Source organism: Chinchilla lanigera, unplaced genomic scaffold (genome assembly GCF_000276665.1).
Source record: "Chinchilla lanigera isolate Chin_1 unplaced genomic scaffold, ChiLan1.0 scaffold00007, whole genome shotgun sequence".
Lineage (NCBI taxonomy): Eukaryota > Metazoa > Chordata > Mammalia > Rodentia > Chinchillidae > Chinchilla > Chinchilla lanigera.
Window position 1 is genome coordinate 28906440 of NW_004955408.1, and position 18705 is coordinate 28925144.

An 18705-nucleotide genomic window follows, 5' to 3' on the forward strand; every position below is an offset into this window, starting at 1 on the left:
AAAAAACAGAGTACTGTAGATTTCAATATAGAATTCTTTCACATCTTGCCAGGCATAGTGGCACACACCTGTAATCCCAGCACTCAGGAAGCTGAGGTGGGAGGATCATTGTGAGTTCATGACCAGCCTGGGCTACAAAGTGAGCTCAAGGCCAGCGTGAACTGCATGGCAAGACCCTGTCTAAAAAAGAAAAAAAAAAAACAAAAAACAGAATTCTTTCACATCTTTGGTTAGGTTAATTCCTGAGTGTTTAATTTTCTTGATGTTATTGTGAATGATATTGTTTTCTAATTTCTTTCTTAGTGGGTTCATTATTGGTATAGAGAAATAATATTGATTTTTGTATGTTGATTATATATCCTGCTATATTGCTGAGTTGGTTATTATTTCTAGGAGTCTTGATGGAATTTTGGGGTCTTCAATATAAAGGATCATGATATCTGCAAACAGTGATAATTTGACTTCTTCCTTTCCTAAATGTGTCCCTTTTATTTCTTTCTCTTGCTGGATTGCTTTGGCTAATATTTCAACTGCTATACTGGACAGGAGTGGTGATACTTGGCATCCCTGTCTTATCCTCAATTTTAGAGAGAAAGCTTTCAGTTTTTCCCATTTACTCTTTTTTCCCCTGTTTAATATTATATTGGTAGGAGTTTTGTTGTAAATGGGTTTTATCAGATTAAGATAGAGTACTTCTATGCATATTTTCTTCAGGGTTTTTATCATGAATGGATGTTGGATTTTGTCAAAGGCTTTTTCTGCATCTATTGAGATAATCGTGATTTTTCTCCTTGCTTCTGTTAATGTGATATATTACATTTATCAATTTGCATATGTTGAACCATCCTTGCATCCCTGGAATGAAGCCTAGATGGTCATGATGTATGCACTTCTTGATTCACTAGAGAAAGAGGAAGGGAAATGCGTGATATTTACTGAACAGTTACTGTGTTCCAGATCCTCCATCTATCATACCATTAACCACTGAAAACAATCCTTCCCAATAGGCATTTCTACCCTCATACTGCAGATGAGGGAATGAGATGGGGTGTGGGGGGTCATTGACATTTGTTCTCTTCAATCACAATGGAGCAGAGATGAGCTGTCCCTCCTGGGTAGGGGCCAAACTGCAGGTGTGTGAGCAGGACAGATGATTATCATTGTCTTAGGTTTTGATGTTTAGGGTACTGGTGTGTTTGTTATGCAGCAATAGATACTGGAACACCTCACCTCTCCAGGGCCTACCAAGTACCACTGAGTTTCCTTTTCAGTACTTCCTAAATCTACCATCTCCTCTTCACCTTCTCTGCTACCCTGTCTGTCACCTGGACAGCTGCATAAGCCTCCTCATCCACATCCTCTGCTCACTCTGAGGCACAGGCTGCCACAAACTGGAGTGGCTCTTGATGTTCCCTGGGAAAAATGGTGAGGGGATGAAGAAATAAAGATAAGAGACAAAAGCTGAAGTCAGGTGGAGCTCTCTGTCTGGATGGGAGGAAAGGAACTGCCCAAGAACTGCAGAGCATTTATCTATACACTCAGGAGGTTGATGTCAGTTTCAACCTCTCTGCTTAGCAACCTGTTTGCAAGCTGGAACAGCTTGTTTACATGGCTGGAGGAGCTCTCCATGTTCTCCAGCTGGCTTTGTCTCAGCTCCACAGGTGTGACTGATTTCCAGCTTCAGCCACTCCCTATAATAGGTTCCTATAGGTATACCCAGCCTGAGATCTTGCTGGAATGTGCAAGTTATTTCCCCAGGCCAGCTGTAGGCACTGAAAGCACTTGGTGGCTCTCCACTGCTCCTAGGGGCAGGACTTATCCACCCCTTTTCCCCCTTTGGGCTTGAGTCACACTGGCCTTTCTTCTCTTCTTTCAGTACCCCATGCTCGTTCTGCCTCATGTGTGGTACTGTCCTCACCCTTTTAGTTACCTCTCACACATGTGAATGAATGCCTCTGAGCCACTTGTTTTCCAGATGGAGTCCCTGACCAGCATCACTAGGAAACTGGCTAGAAATGAACATTCACAGGCCCAACCCCCAACTCAAGGAATCAGAAACCCTTGGGGCAGGTGGAGGCCAGCAGTCTGCAGTTAACAAGCCTTGCAGGAGGTTCTGATCTACCCATTTGAGAACTGCCACTCCGATGCCCCATTACAGGTCAGGAACTGTTACCTTCTCTCCCCAGATTCCTTTCTTTCAGAGGTTTGTGCTTGTGAGGACTCAGGCCTTTGTGAGATCATCTGAGGCATGTCGGTCCTTCCTGAAGACCTGAGCACAGGGGCAGCAGGGTGTGTGTGTGTGTGTGTGTGTGTGTGTGTGTGTGTGTATCAGAGATTTAAACCAAGAGCCTTACACATGGTAGATAAATGTTTTACCACTGAGCTTCCACTCAGCCCTCATTTATTGCTGCTTATAGCATCCCGGCACCTAGCCTGTGCCAGGCACATGCCAGCGTGTGATAAAGGATGTGGGTTGAGCAGATGTTGACTGTCAGCCTCCAGCTGGTCATGCACTCCGCACGGTGTGGGAAGTGGAAGGGATTGGTCCTTTCATGGCTCTGGGACCCTGAAAGTGGTGGGGGGGAGGAAGTGTTTGAGAACTGGAGGAGGCTATACCCTCTGCATGAAAGGGGTTGTTCAGAAGGCTAGGAAAGGGTGTCCAGAGACAGGATTCCTCCCATTTCCCTTCCTAGTCCCTCCCCCACCCTGTAGTCCTCAGCTGACTTCCATTGAGCAAGGAGCTCCACCTTGTGTGGACTGCATGTGATTTACATTATTAATACAACAAGCTTCTGAGGTGCACATTAGCATTCTCATTTTACAGATGGAGAAACTGAGACCCAGTGAGGTTCAGCTAAGGCAAGACTTGAACCCAGGCCTTCTGGCTGAGGCACTGTGCCTTGCCAGGAATGCCTGGGTGGAGAGCACTCAGATGGGGCAGGAGGGGAGGTAGCGCTGTGTGGAGCCAAATGAGTCCTACCACAGGGCAGCTCCAGCCAGGGTGGATGGTAGAACTGGGAGGCGGAGGGCCTAGTGCTGCCAGCCATTCCCAAATTCCCAAGAAAAAGTCAGAGAATGGATTTTTATATAAAATCTTCCTGTTGCTGAATGTTAGCAAACAATTATATTTTTAGAAAGCTCAGCTGGGCGTGGTGGTGCATGCCTGTAATCCCGGCACCAGGCTGGAAGGCTAGAGCAGGAGCAACGTAAGTTTGAGGCCAGTCTGTGCAACTGAGTGAGATCTCATTTCAAAATAAAAAATGAAAATCCTGCATCTGGTCACCAAGTTTGACAAAACAAAAACAAAACAAAACTCAGAAGCTTCCAGAGGTAAAGGCCTACACTTGGATGAGGTCGAGTAGCTGAACAATACCAGCAGCCCCCATGACCTCATGACTGTGTCAGTGCTGCTACTTCTGCTATCTGTGGGCAGTCTACTTAAATTCAGAGGTCTCCACCCTCAGCAGGATGCAGGGCCCAAATACCTTCATTGCTGTGGCCCCACTGTGAGAAGCTGGATCTGTCTGGTCACAGCTGTGTCCAGAGCACTGAGCTACATGCAAAAGATGCTCACTAAGTAAATGCTTGCAGATGGAGAATTCTGATGAGCTGCCTCCCTTCTGGTCTGCTGGCTCCTCCCCTTTCCCCCGCCCTGGGCAAGTGGGCAGGGTACTGGTGTGTTAAAAGCCAGCAGCTGGAGATCCCGTAGATGCTGTGTTCTTTTGGAGCTGGAGGCTTGCCATGGCTACCTCCTACCCCGTAAGTCCAGTTTCAAGCCCCTTCTGGGGTCAGGGACCAGCTGGGTGGTCCAGCGAGGGCCAGAGCTTACAGCCCGCCTTGATTTTCTTTGGTCAGGAGACTGAAGAAGAGGGTGGACTCCAGGAGAAGAAGGAGGAGGAGAAAGAGCAAGAGAAGGCAGAAATGGGGGGGTACACAGGAGAGAAGTCTCCAAAGTCTCCTGCGACCAGGACTCCATTGTCTTGGAGAGGAAAGGCCAGGAGTGAAGGCCCGGTGGAGGTCAAGTTAGAGCTGCACCCCCTGCAAAACAGGTCAGGCCAGCCTTGGGGCTCTCTGGCTGTGTGTCTTGGACAACCCCTTGCTCTTAGCCTCAGTGCTGCATGTGAAAGGCCAGACCTAGCAAAAGCCTCAGACCATTTGGCCAATCTGGCTTTAACCTTTGTGATTCTGGGTTTAACAGCTCACTTCTCCCCTGCACTTCAGGCTAGTAGACTTCACTCACCTTGGGGGAGTCTGTGCCCTAAATCTCATCTTTTAGCTTGAACTTGAAAGGAAGGGGATCTCCCCCTGAGCTCCAGGGCTGCTGGGGCAGACGTGGGGTGGGGGATGGGGGGCTCTCTGATTCGTCTTCCCTACCAGGTGGGCTCTGTGGTTCTTCAAGAATGACCGCAGCCGGGCTTGGCATGACAACTTGCAGCTGGTCACCAAGTTTGACACTGTGGAGGACTTCTGGGCGTGAGTGTCTCCTCCTCGAGGTGCCAGAGCCAGAGTCTTACAGCTGGGCATTGCTTGGTATACAGCTGGGCCTCCCTGGGGTCTTCTGCATTTGTTGATGATGGAGGCTCCTGCCCAGGGCCATCAGGATTGGGGCACAGCCACCCCTCGAAGCCTTGCTAGGGCTTAGGGAGGGAGCAGCAGGAGAGGGCTGTGGCTGCTCTTCCATGGCTTTGTGATCTTAGGCAAGTTCCTGCTTTCTGAACCTTAGCTAAAAAGTGATGGCTAGGCTACCTCAGAGTGTCTGTGGGTGATCAAGGGAGGAGGTGCAAGCCCCAGGGGAGGGCTCCCCCGCCCCAGGTGCAGGCTTCATGGGGCTTGGATCAGGGGATGCTCCAAGGAAAAGGTGCACTCTGAGGGTTTGATAAATAGGGACGCAATTCTGGGTAGCTGCACCCAAATGAGCAAAAGCTGGGAGGCCCAAAAGCCGAGGGAAATAGTGGATCTAATGAGGAGATGGGGGGTGAACGCCAGTTGGGCCAGGCCCCTAAAAGCCTTGGCTTTCAGCATTGGCGGGGTCGGGTGGGGGGTCTCTCTCTTCAGGATATATAGTCACATCAAGCTAGCTAGTAAGCTCTCTCCTGGCTGTGACTACGCCCTGTTCAAGGTAAGCTCTGCCCTCATGTCCCCCTCCCCTATAGGACAGGGCCCTGGTTGTTCACAGCTTTGGTTGCCTCCTCCCTCACAGAGGATTTGTGGGTGGGAAAGCACAGACAGCTTACGGGGCAGAGGTGTGATTTCTGATTGGAGGAGCTGCAGTATAGAAGCCCAGATAGGACAAAATGCATCAGACCTGAGCTGCACCTGAAGGACGCTTAAGTCTTAGAAGGAAATGTGGGAGAAGGGTGTCAGGGAAAGAGTCCAGGTCTCTGGCCTTAATTAGGGACAGGCATCAATGTTGTCAGACATCAGTGTTTAAAGATTCTCCCCGGTTACTTATGCCCAGAAAGATTTGCGGACCAAGCAGCCAAGCCTGGGATATCTACCCTTGCCCTGGTAATGTCTACTCTAGAGGCTTCCTAAAGCCATCTCTGTTTGAACTCTTTAAGGAATTTAATCCATTAAAGTGGACAAAGGTATACATAAAAGAAGGCTATAAAAGGTGACCAGTAGTGACGCTCAGGGGCCTGTGGGCACTCAGAAGGGGGTCCCCTGGTGGTTGGTAGTGATATCTGCTTATGCAGAGTGGATGGTGTTAAGACGTAAGCTGGCCTACTAGGGCCTGGGCAGAGACATGGAGATAAAGCTACATGCAGAGGAGCTGGGTCCCCATTTCCCTTTGAACAAAGGGAGGCAGGTGATCTGTCATCTTGCCTTGCAGGATGGCATCGAGCCCATGTGGGAAGACAGCAGGAATAAGCGAGGTGGTCGCTGGCTGATCAGTCTTGCCAAACAGCAGCGCCACAGCGAGTTGGACCGTCTGTGGCTGGAGACAGTGCGTGGCAGAGCTGGTGGGGGGGGGTGTCCCCAGAGGAAGAGGCAGAGCCTGGTGTAGGTCTCCAGGTTGCAGTGGTTGCAAGGGTGATCCCTGTAAGTCTCATAGTCTCTGCTTGGGTCCAGTTGCTGTGTCTGATTGGGGAGAGCTTCGAGGAACACAGCAGGGAGGTATGTGGAGCTGTCCTCAACATTCGTGCCAAGGGGGACAAGATCGCTGTGTGGACCAGGGAGGCAGAGGACCAGGCCAGCGTGATGCACATTGGGTGAGGGCTGGGTCCCTTCTAGGGAGGAGGAGGGTGGGGGCAGTTTGGCCTTCAGAGGAGACCTCTGGAATCTCCCTTCCCTTTCCCCCTTCTTCCTTACCCATCTGTATATCTAGATGCTGAACTATTTCTAGTAGTACAACTCTTTGCTTGCATTAGAGTCCTACTTTGGGTTTCTGTATGGGACACACACACACCCACCAGGAGTGGTTGCAAACAGGGTAGCAATTCAGTGGGCAAATGCTGTGAGCCTGGGTTACCTCCAGGCCCCTCTGCTGACTGTGTTTCCTCTCCTCTGTGCCCCATCCTCCAGGCGGGTATACAAAGAGTACCTTGGCCTCTCTGTGAAGACCATCATTGGGTACCAGGCTCACATTGACACGGCCACCAAGAGCAACTCTTTAGCCAAGAATAAGTTTGTGGTGTGAGGGGCCCTCGGCACCACTCTTAATGAGGGGGCCAGACATCCCTGAGCTTCTTACCACTGTGGGGTGTTGGGGAAAGGTGGGGCTATACAGCTGCTCCTGGGCAGGACTGGAGGGCAGATCACCCGGTTTTACCTGTCCTGAAGTGCACATGAACACTTTTTGTTTGTTTGGGTTGAAGGGATACTCCTGTGTCAGCCTGCTAAACAGCTTGGACCACAGGGACTTGCCACTTTGACTGGCGTCCTATGAATAGTCCTTAACGTGAGTTGGGCCCAGGCCTAGAGGCAGGGTGGTGGTGGAGACAGCAGTCTGAGCTCCTAGCTTTGCCTGGGGGCCACAGGGCCATGGCCAGGTGGAGGAAACTCTTGGATTTGCTCATCTTACCCGGAGACTGGAACAGCCTTTGTCCTCTCTTCTGTGGACAGGACTGCCGGTTGGGGCCAGTGGTACCTGTGCCTGGCCTGAGTCAGGGCTGGACTGAAGGAGAGGTGGGTAGATCAGCCCCACCCCAAGGACAGGAGCTAGGTGATAGCTGAGGCCTCACCCTGGTTTTGTTAGAGGTGGATTCACTTGAAGATGATGAACCTTAAGGCCCTTTCTGTACCTGTTCTAAATAAATACTTTTGAACAAGCTTGGAATTATTTTTTGGGGAAGACTTAAAGCACTTTCGATCTACCCGTCCTGTCTCGAAGGGGCTCACGTGAGACTCCAGGCACCGAGCCCGGGGCTAAGCGGGTGTAGGGGAAGAGTGAAAGGCCAGAGCCCTCAAATGCCAACGGGGTTGTAGCCAAGGGGTGGGGGACTGGCTCCGGCAAGACTGCAGGGACGAGAACAACAGGTGTGGACTCAAGACCCGCATCGTTGTTTGGCCTGAGTTAGGGCCGGTTATCGGTAGAGTTGAGTTTCTGTGAGTGAAACGTGATCTGATTTGACGGCATTGTAATTACACGTGCTGACGTGCATTAACTCAATCCGGATCCCCATCCGCTCACCCTGGCCGCTACAGCTTCTCGGGGGTGGGCTCGGACAACAAGGCAGAGGATTGGGGGCGATGGTACTGAGCCTGCGGCCACAAGCGCCTTTAGGGGGTGACTCTGGTGGGTCTGAAAGGACGCGGGGAGACCGACGCTTTTGCAGGCTCCTGGACTCAGAGGCGGGGCTCCGAGGGGACTGGGCCGTGCTGGGGGCGGAGCCTCGACGGGGCGGGGCGGCTCGGGAGCGGGGCTCCGAGGGGACTAGATTTTTTGCAGGGCGGAGCCTTGGAAGGGGGCGGAGCCTCGGCGGGAGGAACCGGCTCAGAGGCGGGGCTCCGAGGGGGCGTGGCCGCGCTCCGGGCGCCGGGGGCGGTCTCTGCGGGGCGCACTGTGTGGCCGCGGCCATGAAGCCGCAGCCGCCGGGCTAGGTCCCGGGCGGCTCCAGCCCAGGACGTCCCGCAGGGGCTGGGCCCTGTTCCCGGCCCAGTATCCGGGCCGGCGGGTGGCTCCTCACCATGCCTGGCAAGCACCAACACTTCCAAGAACCCGAGGTCGGCTGCTGCGGGAAATACTTCCTGTTTGGCTTCAACATTGTCTTCTGGGTGAGCGCAGGCTCTGCTTCGGGCCCTGTGCTGGGTAGGCGGTGGGAGAAGGAGGCTGAGTCCTCTGCTAGGGAAGACCACTCTCGGCACTGCAGGTTGGGGCCCGAGACGGATCCCGGACTCCTTCCAGCCCCGCGCTCGTCCGGTGACCGCCCCCACCCCGAGGGAATTACCGCGAGGCCCGGATGGCTGGGGGGCGGGGCCCAGCTACGGTAGTGGGTGGTAGTCTCGCCTGTGACTCCGGAGGCCGATCGGAAAAGGAAGGGTGCTTGCTCCGAGACCCCTGGTCCGCTCTAGGTGCTGGTCGCCCTCTCGCCGGGCCTCCTTGTGGGAGTACAAACCCCACCCTTGGTTTGGCCGGTGGGGAGGAGAGTCTGGCTCATCCCTGTCTCCTAATCCCCCCGGAACCTCGGTCTGGGGCCTCGCCCCAGGCTCCCGCAAAGTTGCGTGGGTCTGGCCCTCCCCGACCTCCGGCAGGTGCTGGGAGGCTTGCTGGCGGGGAGGGTTGGCAGCCGAGTCTTCAGCCCCTGGGAGCGAAGCCGGAGTCTTCCCCGGGGAACGGAAGCAGCATTCCACAGCTGACCTAGCCGGGGCTGGGTGGGACCGCCCCTGCTCCCAGAAAGGAGCTGCTACTGTCCCTCCCGCGGTGGCATCAGTGTGTGCCCCAGGCCCTGCCAAGTCATCTTTGCCTTCTCCCTCCCCCATTCCATCTCCAAAGCTGCAGCCTCTGCAGTCTCTGCTTCCGAGTCTCGGGTCAGAATGCCAGGCCTTTTCTCTTGTGTTCAGCAGGATTCAGTGGCACTGTTCTCCACCCACTTGCTGCTGGAGCCTGCCCCTGTGTGGGTGTCCTTGGGCCTCAGAAGTACTCAGCACCTGTTCAGGGAGCTCTAGCGAGGAGAGGAAGTCAGGCCTGGCTGTAGGCTGTGGAGCTGTGCGGCCTTGGTCAGGTCACCTCCTCCTTCTGGGCCTCAGCTTTCTAGCCCCAGAGCAGAGGATACTGAAGTTTGCTTCTCAGGGTTGTTGGAGCAAATGAGTTCTAGTGAGTTGTGGTCTCACAACCAACTCATCATGCGTTACATTTTACAGACGGAGAAACAAGGAGTAGGCACCGAGAAGTTAAGTTATTTACCTAGGGTCACACAGCCAAGCTGACAGCTGAACAGCAGTAGGTGGAGCATTGAGCAGAGGTAACCCTGGGCAGGGCAGTGAGGGGGCCCAGCGCTTGTGTTCTCTGTTAAGGCAGCATGGGACAGGGAGGGCTTCGTGTGGGAGTGATGGATCTGATCTGGCTTTTGTGTTGGAGACTCAGGAGATAGCAGTGTCACGGTAGGATGGAAAATCCTACCAGGGTTGTAACTTAGCAGGTGGGGAGATGCGACAAAGATGGGGTAGGGGAAGGCTACGTTCTGGGAAGGAGACTGAGGAGGAGCACGGGGAGGAAAGGGTAGAGTTATTCATGAAGAGATCAGGGAAGGAGGAAGTGTTGGTTAGTCCTGTCCGAGGGCTGGGGGCAGATGAAGTGGTATCAAAGCTGGAGAAGCGATGGACGTTGTCAGGCCCAGCATCAGGGAGGGAAAGGAAAATGCTTCCAGAGAGAGCACAGCTGTGGTGGAACCCAGGGTCAGGAAAGAGGATGGTTGGGGTGGAGTTGACAGGGACCGTCTCTTCATTTTTGGGTGGAATCTCTTTCCTTGAGAATGGATATCCAGGGAACTGCTCAGGATCGGGCCTAAGAGTGTAGGTCGCCTTGACATTCGCTTTTTCCATCAACGAGATGAGGCAGGAAGAGAGTGGGGAAGATGAAGATAGTGCAGGGGGGACAAGCATGGGCTGCTCAGGTCCGGAGCTGAATGTATTCTAGGGTGAGGTGGAGCTCTTCAGGACTGCACTGCATTGAGATTCTTTGTTATCCAGGGGTCACTGCTAGGAGCTATGAAATCCTGTTCTAGAGATGAAGGTTAAGAAGGTGGGGTACAGGTTGGGGGGATGATGCAGGTAGTAGATCTGGTGCTCAGTTGCACAAGGCCCTGGGTCCAGTCCAATCTCCAGCACACACCCACGAAGGTACTGTGACGTAGCAGGTGTTGAGGAGGGTGAGCTGCTAGTGTTGTGGGCAGGAAGGCTTAGGAACTGGGAGGGGGAAGCTAGGAGTATGGAGCTTTAGAACTGGCCTGGGATGGGAGCAGAGTTTGCTGCTACTGCTTTGGGTGGGAGTGTCTGAGCCATTTCCTGCTCCACTTTTAAGTTCCAGGACTGGATCCCTGAGGTCCATCCAGTTGCTAGAGGTAGCTTCAGTCCTCCAGGCTGCCCTGTGGGGAGGAAGTACTGAGATGTGTCCTTGGGAAGGTGGAAAGAACCCTGGACCTCGTTCTTGTCCTGTGCCCCTCCCCCTCTCCCTTGGCCCTGGGAGGCCCTGAGTTCTGGGGAAAGCCCTGGGTTCCAGGGAAGGATGCATGAGCGTCAGTGAAGGTCCTGGCACTGGTAGCCAGCCCTGAGCCATTTGCTGCTGTTCTTGCAGGTGCTGGGAGGCCTGTTCCTAGCCATCGGCCTGTGGGCCTGGAGTGAGAAGGTAGGCAGTGGGGTGGGGTGTGGGGCTCCCTGGGGGACAAGGTGTGGGAAAGTCTGCCCCTCACACATGCCTCTTGCTCCCCTGTGTAGGGCGTTCTCTCCAACATCTCTGCGCTGACAGATCTGGGAGGCCTCGATCCCGTGTGGCTGTTCGTGGTGGTTGGAGGTGTCATGTCGGTGCTGGGCTTTGCTGGTTGTATTGGTGCCCTCCGGGAGAACACTTTCCTGCTTAAGTTTGTAAGTGCCCCTCCTAACCTGAGATCCACCCCAACCCAATTCTGATAGTGTTGTTGGTGCTTAGAATAGGGTAGCTTTATTGTTATGCTGTTGTTATCATTAGATTCATGGTTTTTTTGTTTGTTTGTTTTTTGTCTTTTTGAGACAGGGTTTCCCTATGCAGTTCAGGCTGGCCTTGAGCTCACTTTGTAGCCCAGGCTGGCCTCGAACTCACAACGATCCTCCTGCCTCAGCCTCCCAAGTGCTAGGATTACAGGCATGCGCCACCATACCCAGCTAGATTCATGTTATTTTCATCTATTCAGGTCTTTTCTGTTTTAAGTGACCAAAATCCAGTGGCCTAATCATAAAAAGATACTTGTTAGCTCATGTAGAAAAAACCCTATGGTTGTGCTGGCCATGGTGTGTTTTGATCCAGGGAGCACCACAGTGTCCCTTGGCCAGCTCTCTCTTGTTCTTTCGGCCCTACTCCCCCTGGATGGTCTCCCTTTCCTGCTGAGAGAAGGATGCTCAGAAACAGGCCATAGGTTTCATCCTGCCCTCCTAGGAACTGGAGCTGGAGGCTGAGGCACTTTTCTCCCAACCTTTCTCCCAGAGTGCTTTAATTGCATCTTCTTTGCTGTGATTGGCTGTCTCTAGACCAATCCCTGTGTGTTGGGAGGAAGTAGTGCTCTGATTGGTGGGCTGGTGGCACACTCCCTGTCCTGTATCTAGGAATAGAGAGGTGTAGTTTGCTCCTTTCTGACTAGAATTGAAAGATGCATGAAGGGTGGTTTTTGAAAAAAGCAGATATGGTTACCAGACAGAGAAAAGGCTAGGTTGGAACAGTGCTGCCTTTTACCCTCATACAACAGTACTATAAGGGCTGGGGGTGTATCCCAGTGGTAGAACACCTGCCTCCTTTATGTAGAGCATTGGGTTCAATCCCTAGCAGCATGGGTGTACAAGAAAAGGAAACAGGACTCCAATCAAAGAGGATGGGAACGGGGGACTCTGGCCTCCCTTGGGTCTTGCTGGAGATAGGGTGGAGCTCTTCTCTGCAGTGCCTCAGAGGCTGCATCTCCAGCCCTCGTGATCTTTGTGCCCCAATACAGTTCTCTGTGTTCCTTGGCCTCATCTTCTTCCTGGAGTTGGCGACAGGGATCCTGGCCTTCGTCTTTAAGGACTGGATTCGAGACCAGCTCAACCTCTTCATCAACAACAACGTCAAGGCCTACCGGGATGACATCGACCTCCAGAACCTCATTGACTTTGCTCAGGAATATGTGAGTACCTGAGAGGGAGCAGATTCCCCGGGTACCAGCACCACGCTTCACCCCGCCAGTGGGCTCCAGGGAAGAGAGACGGCCGTGCCCCTGTCCAGGGAGCTCCTGGGTCCTCGTGCGCCAGCCTTGTAGGGTCACAGGCTTGGGGAGTAGGACAGAGGCTCCTAACTAACAGCTCCCAGGCCAGGGCTTATGACACACTTAGGTGGAGATTACATTATTTTTGATGTAAAAATATAGGTTCCCCCCTCTACTAAGCCCTGGGCCCAAAGTATTGGCTAGAGCTACTTTGCGGTCACCCCTTTACTAGAGGGGGTGCTCTCTGTCATTATCCCCAATGCAGTATTTTATTATACCCATCAGATTTTAAGTAAAGCGACTGAATTTCGGCTGTTTATAATTCTAATTGAGAATTTAAGGGCATGATAATTTTTTTACCAAAACTGAATCTGATAATTTTAAGTATCATACCCATCAGCCATCTTCTCTCATTTATGTCACTCACTCAGCACTCAGCACGGGGGCCCGTTCTGATTTTGTCATCGTACAGACACAGCGTACACTTTCACAGACTTAGATGGTTTGAGGTCACCCGCTTGCTGCGGCCTCCTGATGAAGTCGAGAGCTTTGGTGACTGCAGGATGAGTGACGCTGCTGTCTGTGACACAGCATACTGTTTCATAGTCAGGTTTTTTGAGACAGGACCTTGCTACATCACCGAACCTCAGACTCCTGGCCTTCAGCCATCCTCCCACTCAGCCTCGCAGGTAGCTGAGACTGCGGGTGTGTGCCACTGCACTTGGCTTGAAGTTTTTAAGTGAATAGAAAGAATCCACTTCAAAATAGTGGTAAAAGTATAACATAGTAAGTACATAAGCCAGTGGCATTCCCTTATTATCATCATCAGGTATAACGCACTCAGTATAATTGCATGTGTGATATTTTATATGACTGGCCACAGTTTATTTACACCAGTGTTACCACACACAGGAGAGTCATGTGTTGCAGTGTGGCCCGTGACAGCTCCGGCATCAGTAGAAAGGTGCTCTTTAACGCCACAATAGTCTGTACCCTCGCTGATAGACACGGGACGCTGTGCATGGCCTTCTGTCTTTGGCTTCTGAACATAGTTAGAGACCCCGGGAGCAGCTCTGCCCTCTGTGAACCTAACTCCTGAGAAGCAGCAGCCGGAAAACAGTTTTTGAAACCTCGAATGCCTCCCACCTGCATGTTCTTGCCCACTCACACCACACCTGATCCCCCAGTCACAGTCACAGGCAGTTGTATTGACAGAGCCACGGGCCCTGGCCACCATTCATCACCAAGCATCAGCCCTGGCGCCCAGAGATGCCCCAGGCCCGGCGCCTGCCTCGAGGAGTTCTTGCCGCACAGCAGAGGCAGACGTGGAGCCAGGGGATTGCGGCTCAGCACAGAATTGAGACAGACCTTCCACTTGCCAGCCGCTGTGCTAAGTGTGGGGATTTGGTAGTGTAAAAAAGGTGGCACTTACCCTCTTAGGGATGGCAGTCGGGGAAGAAGTGGATGACAAGCAAAGCAGACGTGTGTGTGTGTGTGTGTGTGTGTGAAAGTACAGACTGTGGTCAGGGATGGAAAGGAAAGGGTGGGAAAGGGAAGGGCTCTGAGTGGTGACTTTGAAGCCTCCCAGCGGAGGGAAAGGAGCAGTGCTGTGAAAAGAGGGCGCGGTGCTTCTCCGGCTGGCGCTGAGCAGGTGAGGGGCCGGTGTGCGCTCAGAGCCATGCGGCTATGCCTTGTTCCCGACTTGGTCTGTGGGGCCCCCATTAGGGCGCCACTTTCAGCTGAGGCTTGGGCTCTTGGTTCACCATTAGGGTGTGGGCTCCTGGTTCCAGGCAGGGTTCTTGCCCTTGCCCCGTCTAGGGAGGGAGCATAGGATGCTCCTGGAAGCGGCAATGGCAGCAGGCAGTTGGGACCCGGAATGGATGGGTGGCTGTGAGGGTGGCAGAAAGGGAGTGTGTGTGTGGGGGGAAGGGTCCCTCTCCTGTCCTTGCACAGAAGAAAGTCTTTGCGATCTCTGGGCCAAATGTGGGGAGACCCAGTGCAGACCTGGGCTTCGGTGACGCCTTTGTCCTCACAGAGCTTGGCCTCTCTTCAGCTCTGGGAGGTTCTGAGAGAGCCGCCCTCCTTGAGCTGGTGTCTATCTGGCCTGCCATGGGTTTCTCGGGGTGGGGGATAGAGACTTCCTTCCGCCTCCCCTACCCTGTAGCTCTAGGCTGCTGTCTACTCCGATCCCTTTGGGCCGAGGCCTGGCCTATCTGCTTGGGGGTGGGGAGTTGCCCACCTGCCTGGTTCTCTCTAGGTCCCCACCTAGCTAGCCCTTTGTCCTTGCAGCCAGGTTTGTCCCCCTTGGGGTGACCTCCCTGGGTGGGCCTGGCTGTCGGCCACGGGCCTGCTCACCTGGGGCTCTCCCCTGGCCCCCAGTGGTCTTGCTGCGGAGCCCGTGGGCCCAATGACTGGAACCTCAATATCTACTTCAACTGCACTGACTTGAACCCCAGCCGGGAGCGCTGTGGGGTGCCCTTCTCCTGCTGCGTCCGGGACCCTGCGGTGAGTAGGGCCTGGTGAGGAGGGATGAGGGTGAGACAGGGTACAGACCTTGCCTGAGGAAAACCCCCCACATGGTCTGCTCAGCTCTGCAGGGCCTGGGGCCTGTGTGTGAGGGGCTCCTTTCAGCCAGCATGTCCACAGGCATGTAGCAGCCTATTTGTGAAGTGGCTTCTCTTCTCAGCAGAGCCTGGCTCTGATTGTGGTGGGGTGGACACAGAAGGGCCCTGGGGGATGGGCACTGCTTCCAAGGCCTCCTGTACCCTGTGTTGCACTAGGGGCAGCTCTGGTGGGAAGCCCCCTTACCTCATCACTAACTGGCCCGTTTCCCTTCAGGAAGATGTCCTCAACACCCAGTGTGGCTATGATGTGCGGCTCAAACTGGTGAGGGGCAGGGATGGGTGGGGGCAGTTGGGGACACTGGGAAGGGGAGGGGGTCCTTGTATGGGCTCCACTGAAAGGCCTCAGGGATTCTGTGGGAAGTGGGTGCTGTAGACGTTGGGTTGGTACTGGGGACCCACAGGCATGGGCCCAGGTGGGTTGCTCATCCCACCTCTTTTGAGCACTTGCTGTAAGGCTGACATCGCCCTAGACCTTGGAATTCATTGCTAGTGAGATGGAGCCCTGCCCTCAAAAGGAGCAGCGAGCGTAAGCTCATAGCTATAAATACTGACAGCCGTGGCAGGTGCAGCTGAGAACGTGGACAGTGACTGGATAGGGTATGGGCAGTCAGGGCAGGCCTCTCTGTGGAGGAGGCGTCCATGCTGAGACCCTGGGAGGAGGACACGGCTGTGCACGGGCCTTGTGAGCAAGCTCCTGAGCTGGGATGCGCTTACTCGGCACGCTGAAGGACACAAGGGAGAACAGGGTTGGGATGAGGCCCGCAGTGGCAGATAGCCTGAACCTGGTGCCTGTGTGGCCGTAGGAGCTGGAGCAGCAGGGCTTCATCCACACCAAAGGCTGCGTGGGCCAGTTTGAGAAGTGGCTGCAGGACAACCTAATCATTGTGGCCGGGGTCTTCGTGGGCATCGCCCTGCTTCAGGTATTGCATGACCACCGCGCCCCTCCCCTTGCCCAGAGCCCGTTGCTCCTCCTTCACCTGTCCTCTGTCTTACAGATCTTTGGCATCTGCCTGGCCCAGAACCTCGTGAGTGACATCAAGGCAGTGAAGGCCAACTGGTGAGGCTGCCAGGGGCCATGGCCACACGCCTGGCGCACCTAGGCCGCTTGTGGGGGCCCCCAGGACCCTCCTTCTATGCTTGTGATGGGCAAGGCCCAGGAGGTTCCTGCTCGGACCTGAGCCCCGAAGGGGTTCATGAGCATGGAGATTCTGTCCGCCCACAGGGAAAGCCACTGTGGCAGCCCCAGGCTGCTTGTCCTAGAGCCCTGTGTGCATGGAGGGGGTGTGTACAAGTGTGTATTCACACACATGCGCAGGGGAGTCACCACCTCAGCAACTGTCAGGGTAGGGAGCTCTCCAGGGGGCTGGGAAGTGTGCAGCTAAGGGATGCAGGCCAGGCTGGTTGGGGGCTGCTGTGGAGAGGTCTGCCTATGTCCTCCTGGCCCATGCTGGACACCCCTCCAAGCATGGCTATGTTGGGTGGGCTTTGCAGCCTGCTGTTACCAGCCACTGCCTTACACAGCTCCAGAGCTCTCTTTACTAGCTCTGACCATGAGCTTGCCTAGGAGCCCACCTTGGCCTGTATCCCAGACTCTGACGAAATAGGTCCAAGAATTTTCTCTCTCTTGCTTGCCTCTCAGGATCAAACATGATGATGGCTACAAACTGCTCAAATAAACAAAACTTTGAAAACCACTGGCTTATGCCCACCACCTTGGAGGTTCTGTCAGCTGCACGGTCTCACAGAGCTCTCCAGCAAGGGCTGCTGGCCCAGACCCACCCTCCCAGCAAAGCTTCTTTGGCCTGGGTAGTTTATACATTTGAGACAACCTTTAAAAAATGGGCATATTTCACATAAAAGTCCAGATGCCCTGCTTCTCTTGAAGAATGACCATCTGGCCACACCAGCGCTTCCGTGGCATTGTCACCGGGACATAAGCTTCCATGGTCACTGAGGCCCCGTTTGGCCTGTTCTCACCTAAGTGCCCCGCCTGACCTCCATGGGCTGGGAGTTGGCCTCCCTCCCCCTCTTTGGATTATCGCCTGCAAATCCCACAGGCAGCTGTGGCAGAGACTGAAGCGAGGCACAGGGATATGAAGAATGGGGAGACTGGACCTCATCCTGAAGAGGGGCTGGCTGCAGAAGGGTCCAGCCCTGCTGGGGACTGAGGTGGGTGCCAGAGTGCCCAGGAAGGTGGCTGAATGGTGGGTGGGGATCAGGAAGATGGTGCAGATGAAGTTGCTGGAATCCCAAGGTGTAGCACCTAGAGGGTCGAAAGGAACCTGTTTTGGGGCCACGGATGATGGTTCTTAGCAGCGATGGAAAACCTTTTAGAGCTTTCAGTGATAACAAACATCCAGCTATGGCACATGTGCCCTAGGTTCGCCACCACTAGTTCTTAGGCATGGGTGGAATCAAGTTGGCAAAGCTTCCTGTGGCCACTAGAGGGCGCACCAGCACAGCATTTCCTAGGTTTGGCTGTTTTCCTTCCCAACCTCACCCCAGCAGAATAAAGTCTGCCCCTCTTCCTAGCACTTCAGAGTTGGCTGGATTTGAAAACTTGTAAAGGAGCAAAATAGCTCAGGCTTGGGAAGTTTGCTTCTCGATTCTGCGCTTTCACAGTTGTACTCTGAAGAGGCGCGTGGAGTGGCCCTGCCTCACCTCCCTGGGCCTGCAGGAGACAGGGGGGAGTGGATGAGCTCAGAGGTCTCAGCTCAGATTCCCTCAGGGCCTGGCAGGTTTTTGCTGAATGAAGTTGGCCTTAGAGAGCTGAGGCCCGCTTCCCTTTGACAGCCGCAGTGGATGGGGACAGGACACAGCAGTTGGTACCATCAGTGATCATGGCCTTCAAGAACAGTGGGGTGAGGCGGGCACTGTGTGGCGGGTGGTCTGGACATGCTACAATAAATGCGGCTCCAAATGCAGCACAGGTGTCTTGCTGTTTGGCTGGTTGGGCTTTCTTTTTTGAGACAGGGTCTTACTTTGCCATTCAGGCAGGCTTTGAAATTGTAGCAGTCCTGCCTCAGCCTCCTGAGTGCTGGGATTACAGGAGGGTGTTGTTACTCCAAGCTCTTGCAGTTCTAAGTTTCAAATGCTTTGGCTTTTCTTTTTTTTTTTTTTTTTGAGTTTTTCTCCGGTACCGGGAACCGAACTCACGACCTTGCACTTGCCAGGCAGGCACTTTTGCCGCTGAGCTAAATCCGCAGCCCCTGCTTTGGCTTTTCAAATGCTTTGGCTTCCTCAAACCTTACAACACCCTTGTGGAATTTCTTTTCTTGATGAGGAAAAGGGTTCAGAGGGGGGAGGGAGGTGCCCCAGAATACACTGCTGGCGGAGGTCCCAGATCTGACCCCTGTGCTAGGGTTTTGCCGTATATTCACGCTACCTTGATAGCTCTGGGTAAAACCCGTGTAGGTGAAGTATCAACCAGTAAAGGCCACAGGGTGTTACTCATCCTGCAGGTGTGCTGAGCACCTGCTCAGGTGCTGAGCGCAGGAGAGAGAGTGCACTGCATTCGCACGGGGGAGACAGCGAGCAAGTGCTTTGCAGAACGTGAGTTTGGGGGCCTGGAAGGGTCAGCGTCTCTGACACTCTGGGGAAAGTGTTCTAGGTTTTGCCTTCAGCTTCTGCAGAGTCCCCAAGGCCACTGCGCTTTGGTATGAGGACGCCCAGGGTGGCTGGAGAAAGGGGAGTGGGTGAGGGGCAGAGGGAGCAGG

At 54.0% G+C, this 18705-nt stretch overlaps 2 protein-coding genes across 6 annotated transcripts; both read left to right on the plus strand.

The window, feature by feature from the left end:
- The first annotated feature begins 3701 nt into the window (after positions 1-3701).
- Eif4e1b (eukaryotic translation initiation factor 4E family member 1B) lies at positions 3702-7253 on the plus strand. Of its 2 annotated transcripts, XM_005376396.2 has the most exons (7): positions 3702-3759; positions 3856-4049; positions 4378-4473; positions 5056-5119; positions 5834-5947; positions 6073-6212; positions 6526-7253. In XM_005376396.2, the coding sequence occupies exons 1-7, from the start codon at positions 3742-3744 to the stop codon at positions 6638-6640; spliced, it is 741 nt and encodes a 246-aa protein (XP_005376453.1). In that variant the 5' UTR covers positions 3702-3741; the 3' UTR covers positions 6641-7253. The 2 variants fall into 2 exon arrangements, with proteins under 2 accessions (XP_005376453.1, XP_013365096.1); XM_013509642.1 differs by lacking the exon at positions 5834-5947.
- A 699-nt stretch (positions 7254-7952) lies between these two features.
- Positions 7953-17913, plus strand: Tspan17 (tetraspanin 17). 4 transcript variants are annotated; one of them, XM_013509648.1, is made up of 11 exons: positions 8130-8217; positions 9304-9404; positions 10736-10786; positions 10876-11022; positions 12117-12287; positions 13954-14016; positions 14745-14870; positions 15204-15251; positions 15793-15909; positions 15985-16046; positions 16629-17913. In XM_013509648.1, exons 4-11 carry the CDS (start codon positions 10957-10959, stop codon positions 16663-16665), a joined length of 690 nt encoding a protein of 229 aa, XP_013365102.1. In that variant the 5' UTR covers positions 8130-8217; positions 9304-9404; positions 10736-10786; positions 10876-10956; the 3' UTR covers positions 16666-17913. The 4 variants fall into 4 exon arrangements, with proteins under 4 accessions (XP_013365099.1, XP_005376454.1, XP_013365102.1 ...); XM_013509645.1 differs by lacking the exon at positions 9304-9404 and having other exon boundaries at positions 7953-8217; XM_013509649.1 differs by lacking the exons at positions 8130-8217; positions 9304-9404 and adding an exon at positions 8496-8514.
- The last annotated feature ends 792 nt before the right edge of the window (positions 17914-18705 follow it).

Excerpts from the sequence above, each read along its gene's own strand:
- Eif4e1b (XM_005376396.2), top strand. Across the intron at positions 4,050-4,377 it reads CTGCACCCCCTGCAAAACAG|GTGGGCTCTGTGGTTCTTCA; the intron begins GTCAGGCCAGCC and ends CTTCCCTACCAG. Across the intron at positions 5,948-6,072 it reads ACCGTCTGTGGCTGGAGACA|TTGCTGTGTCTGATTGGGGA; the intron begins GTGCGTGGCAGA and ends GCTTGGGTCCAG.
- Tspan17 (XM_013509645.1), top strand. The coding sequence starts at position 8,131 with ATGCCTGGCAAGCACCAACACTTCCAAGAACCCGAGGTCGGCTGCTGC. Across the intron at positions 14,017-14,744 it reads CTCCGGCTGGCGCTGAGCAG|TGGTCTTGCTGCGGAGCCCG; the intron begins GTGAGGGGCCGG and ends CCTGGCCCCCAG. Across the intron at positions 14,871-15,203 it reads GCTGCGTCCGGGACCCTGCG|GAAGATGTCCTCAACACCCA; the intron begins GTGAGTAGGGCC and ends GTTTCCCTTCAG.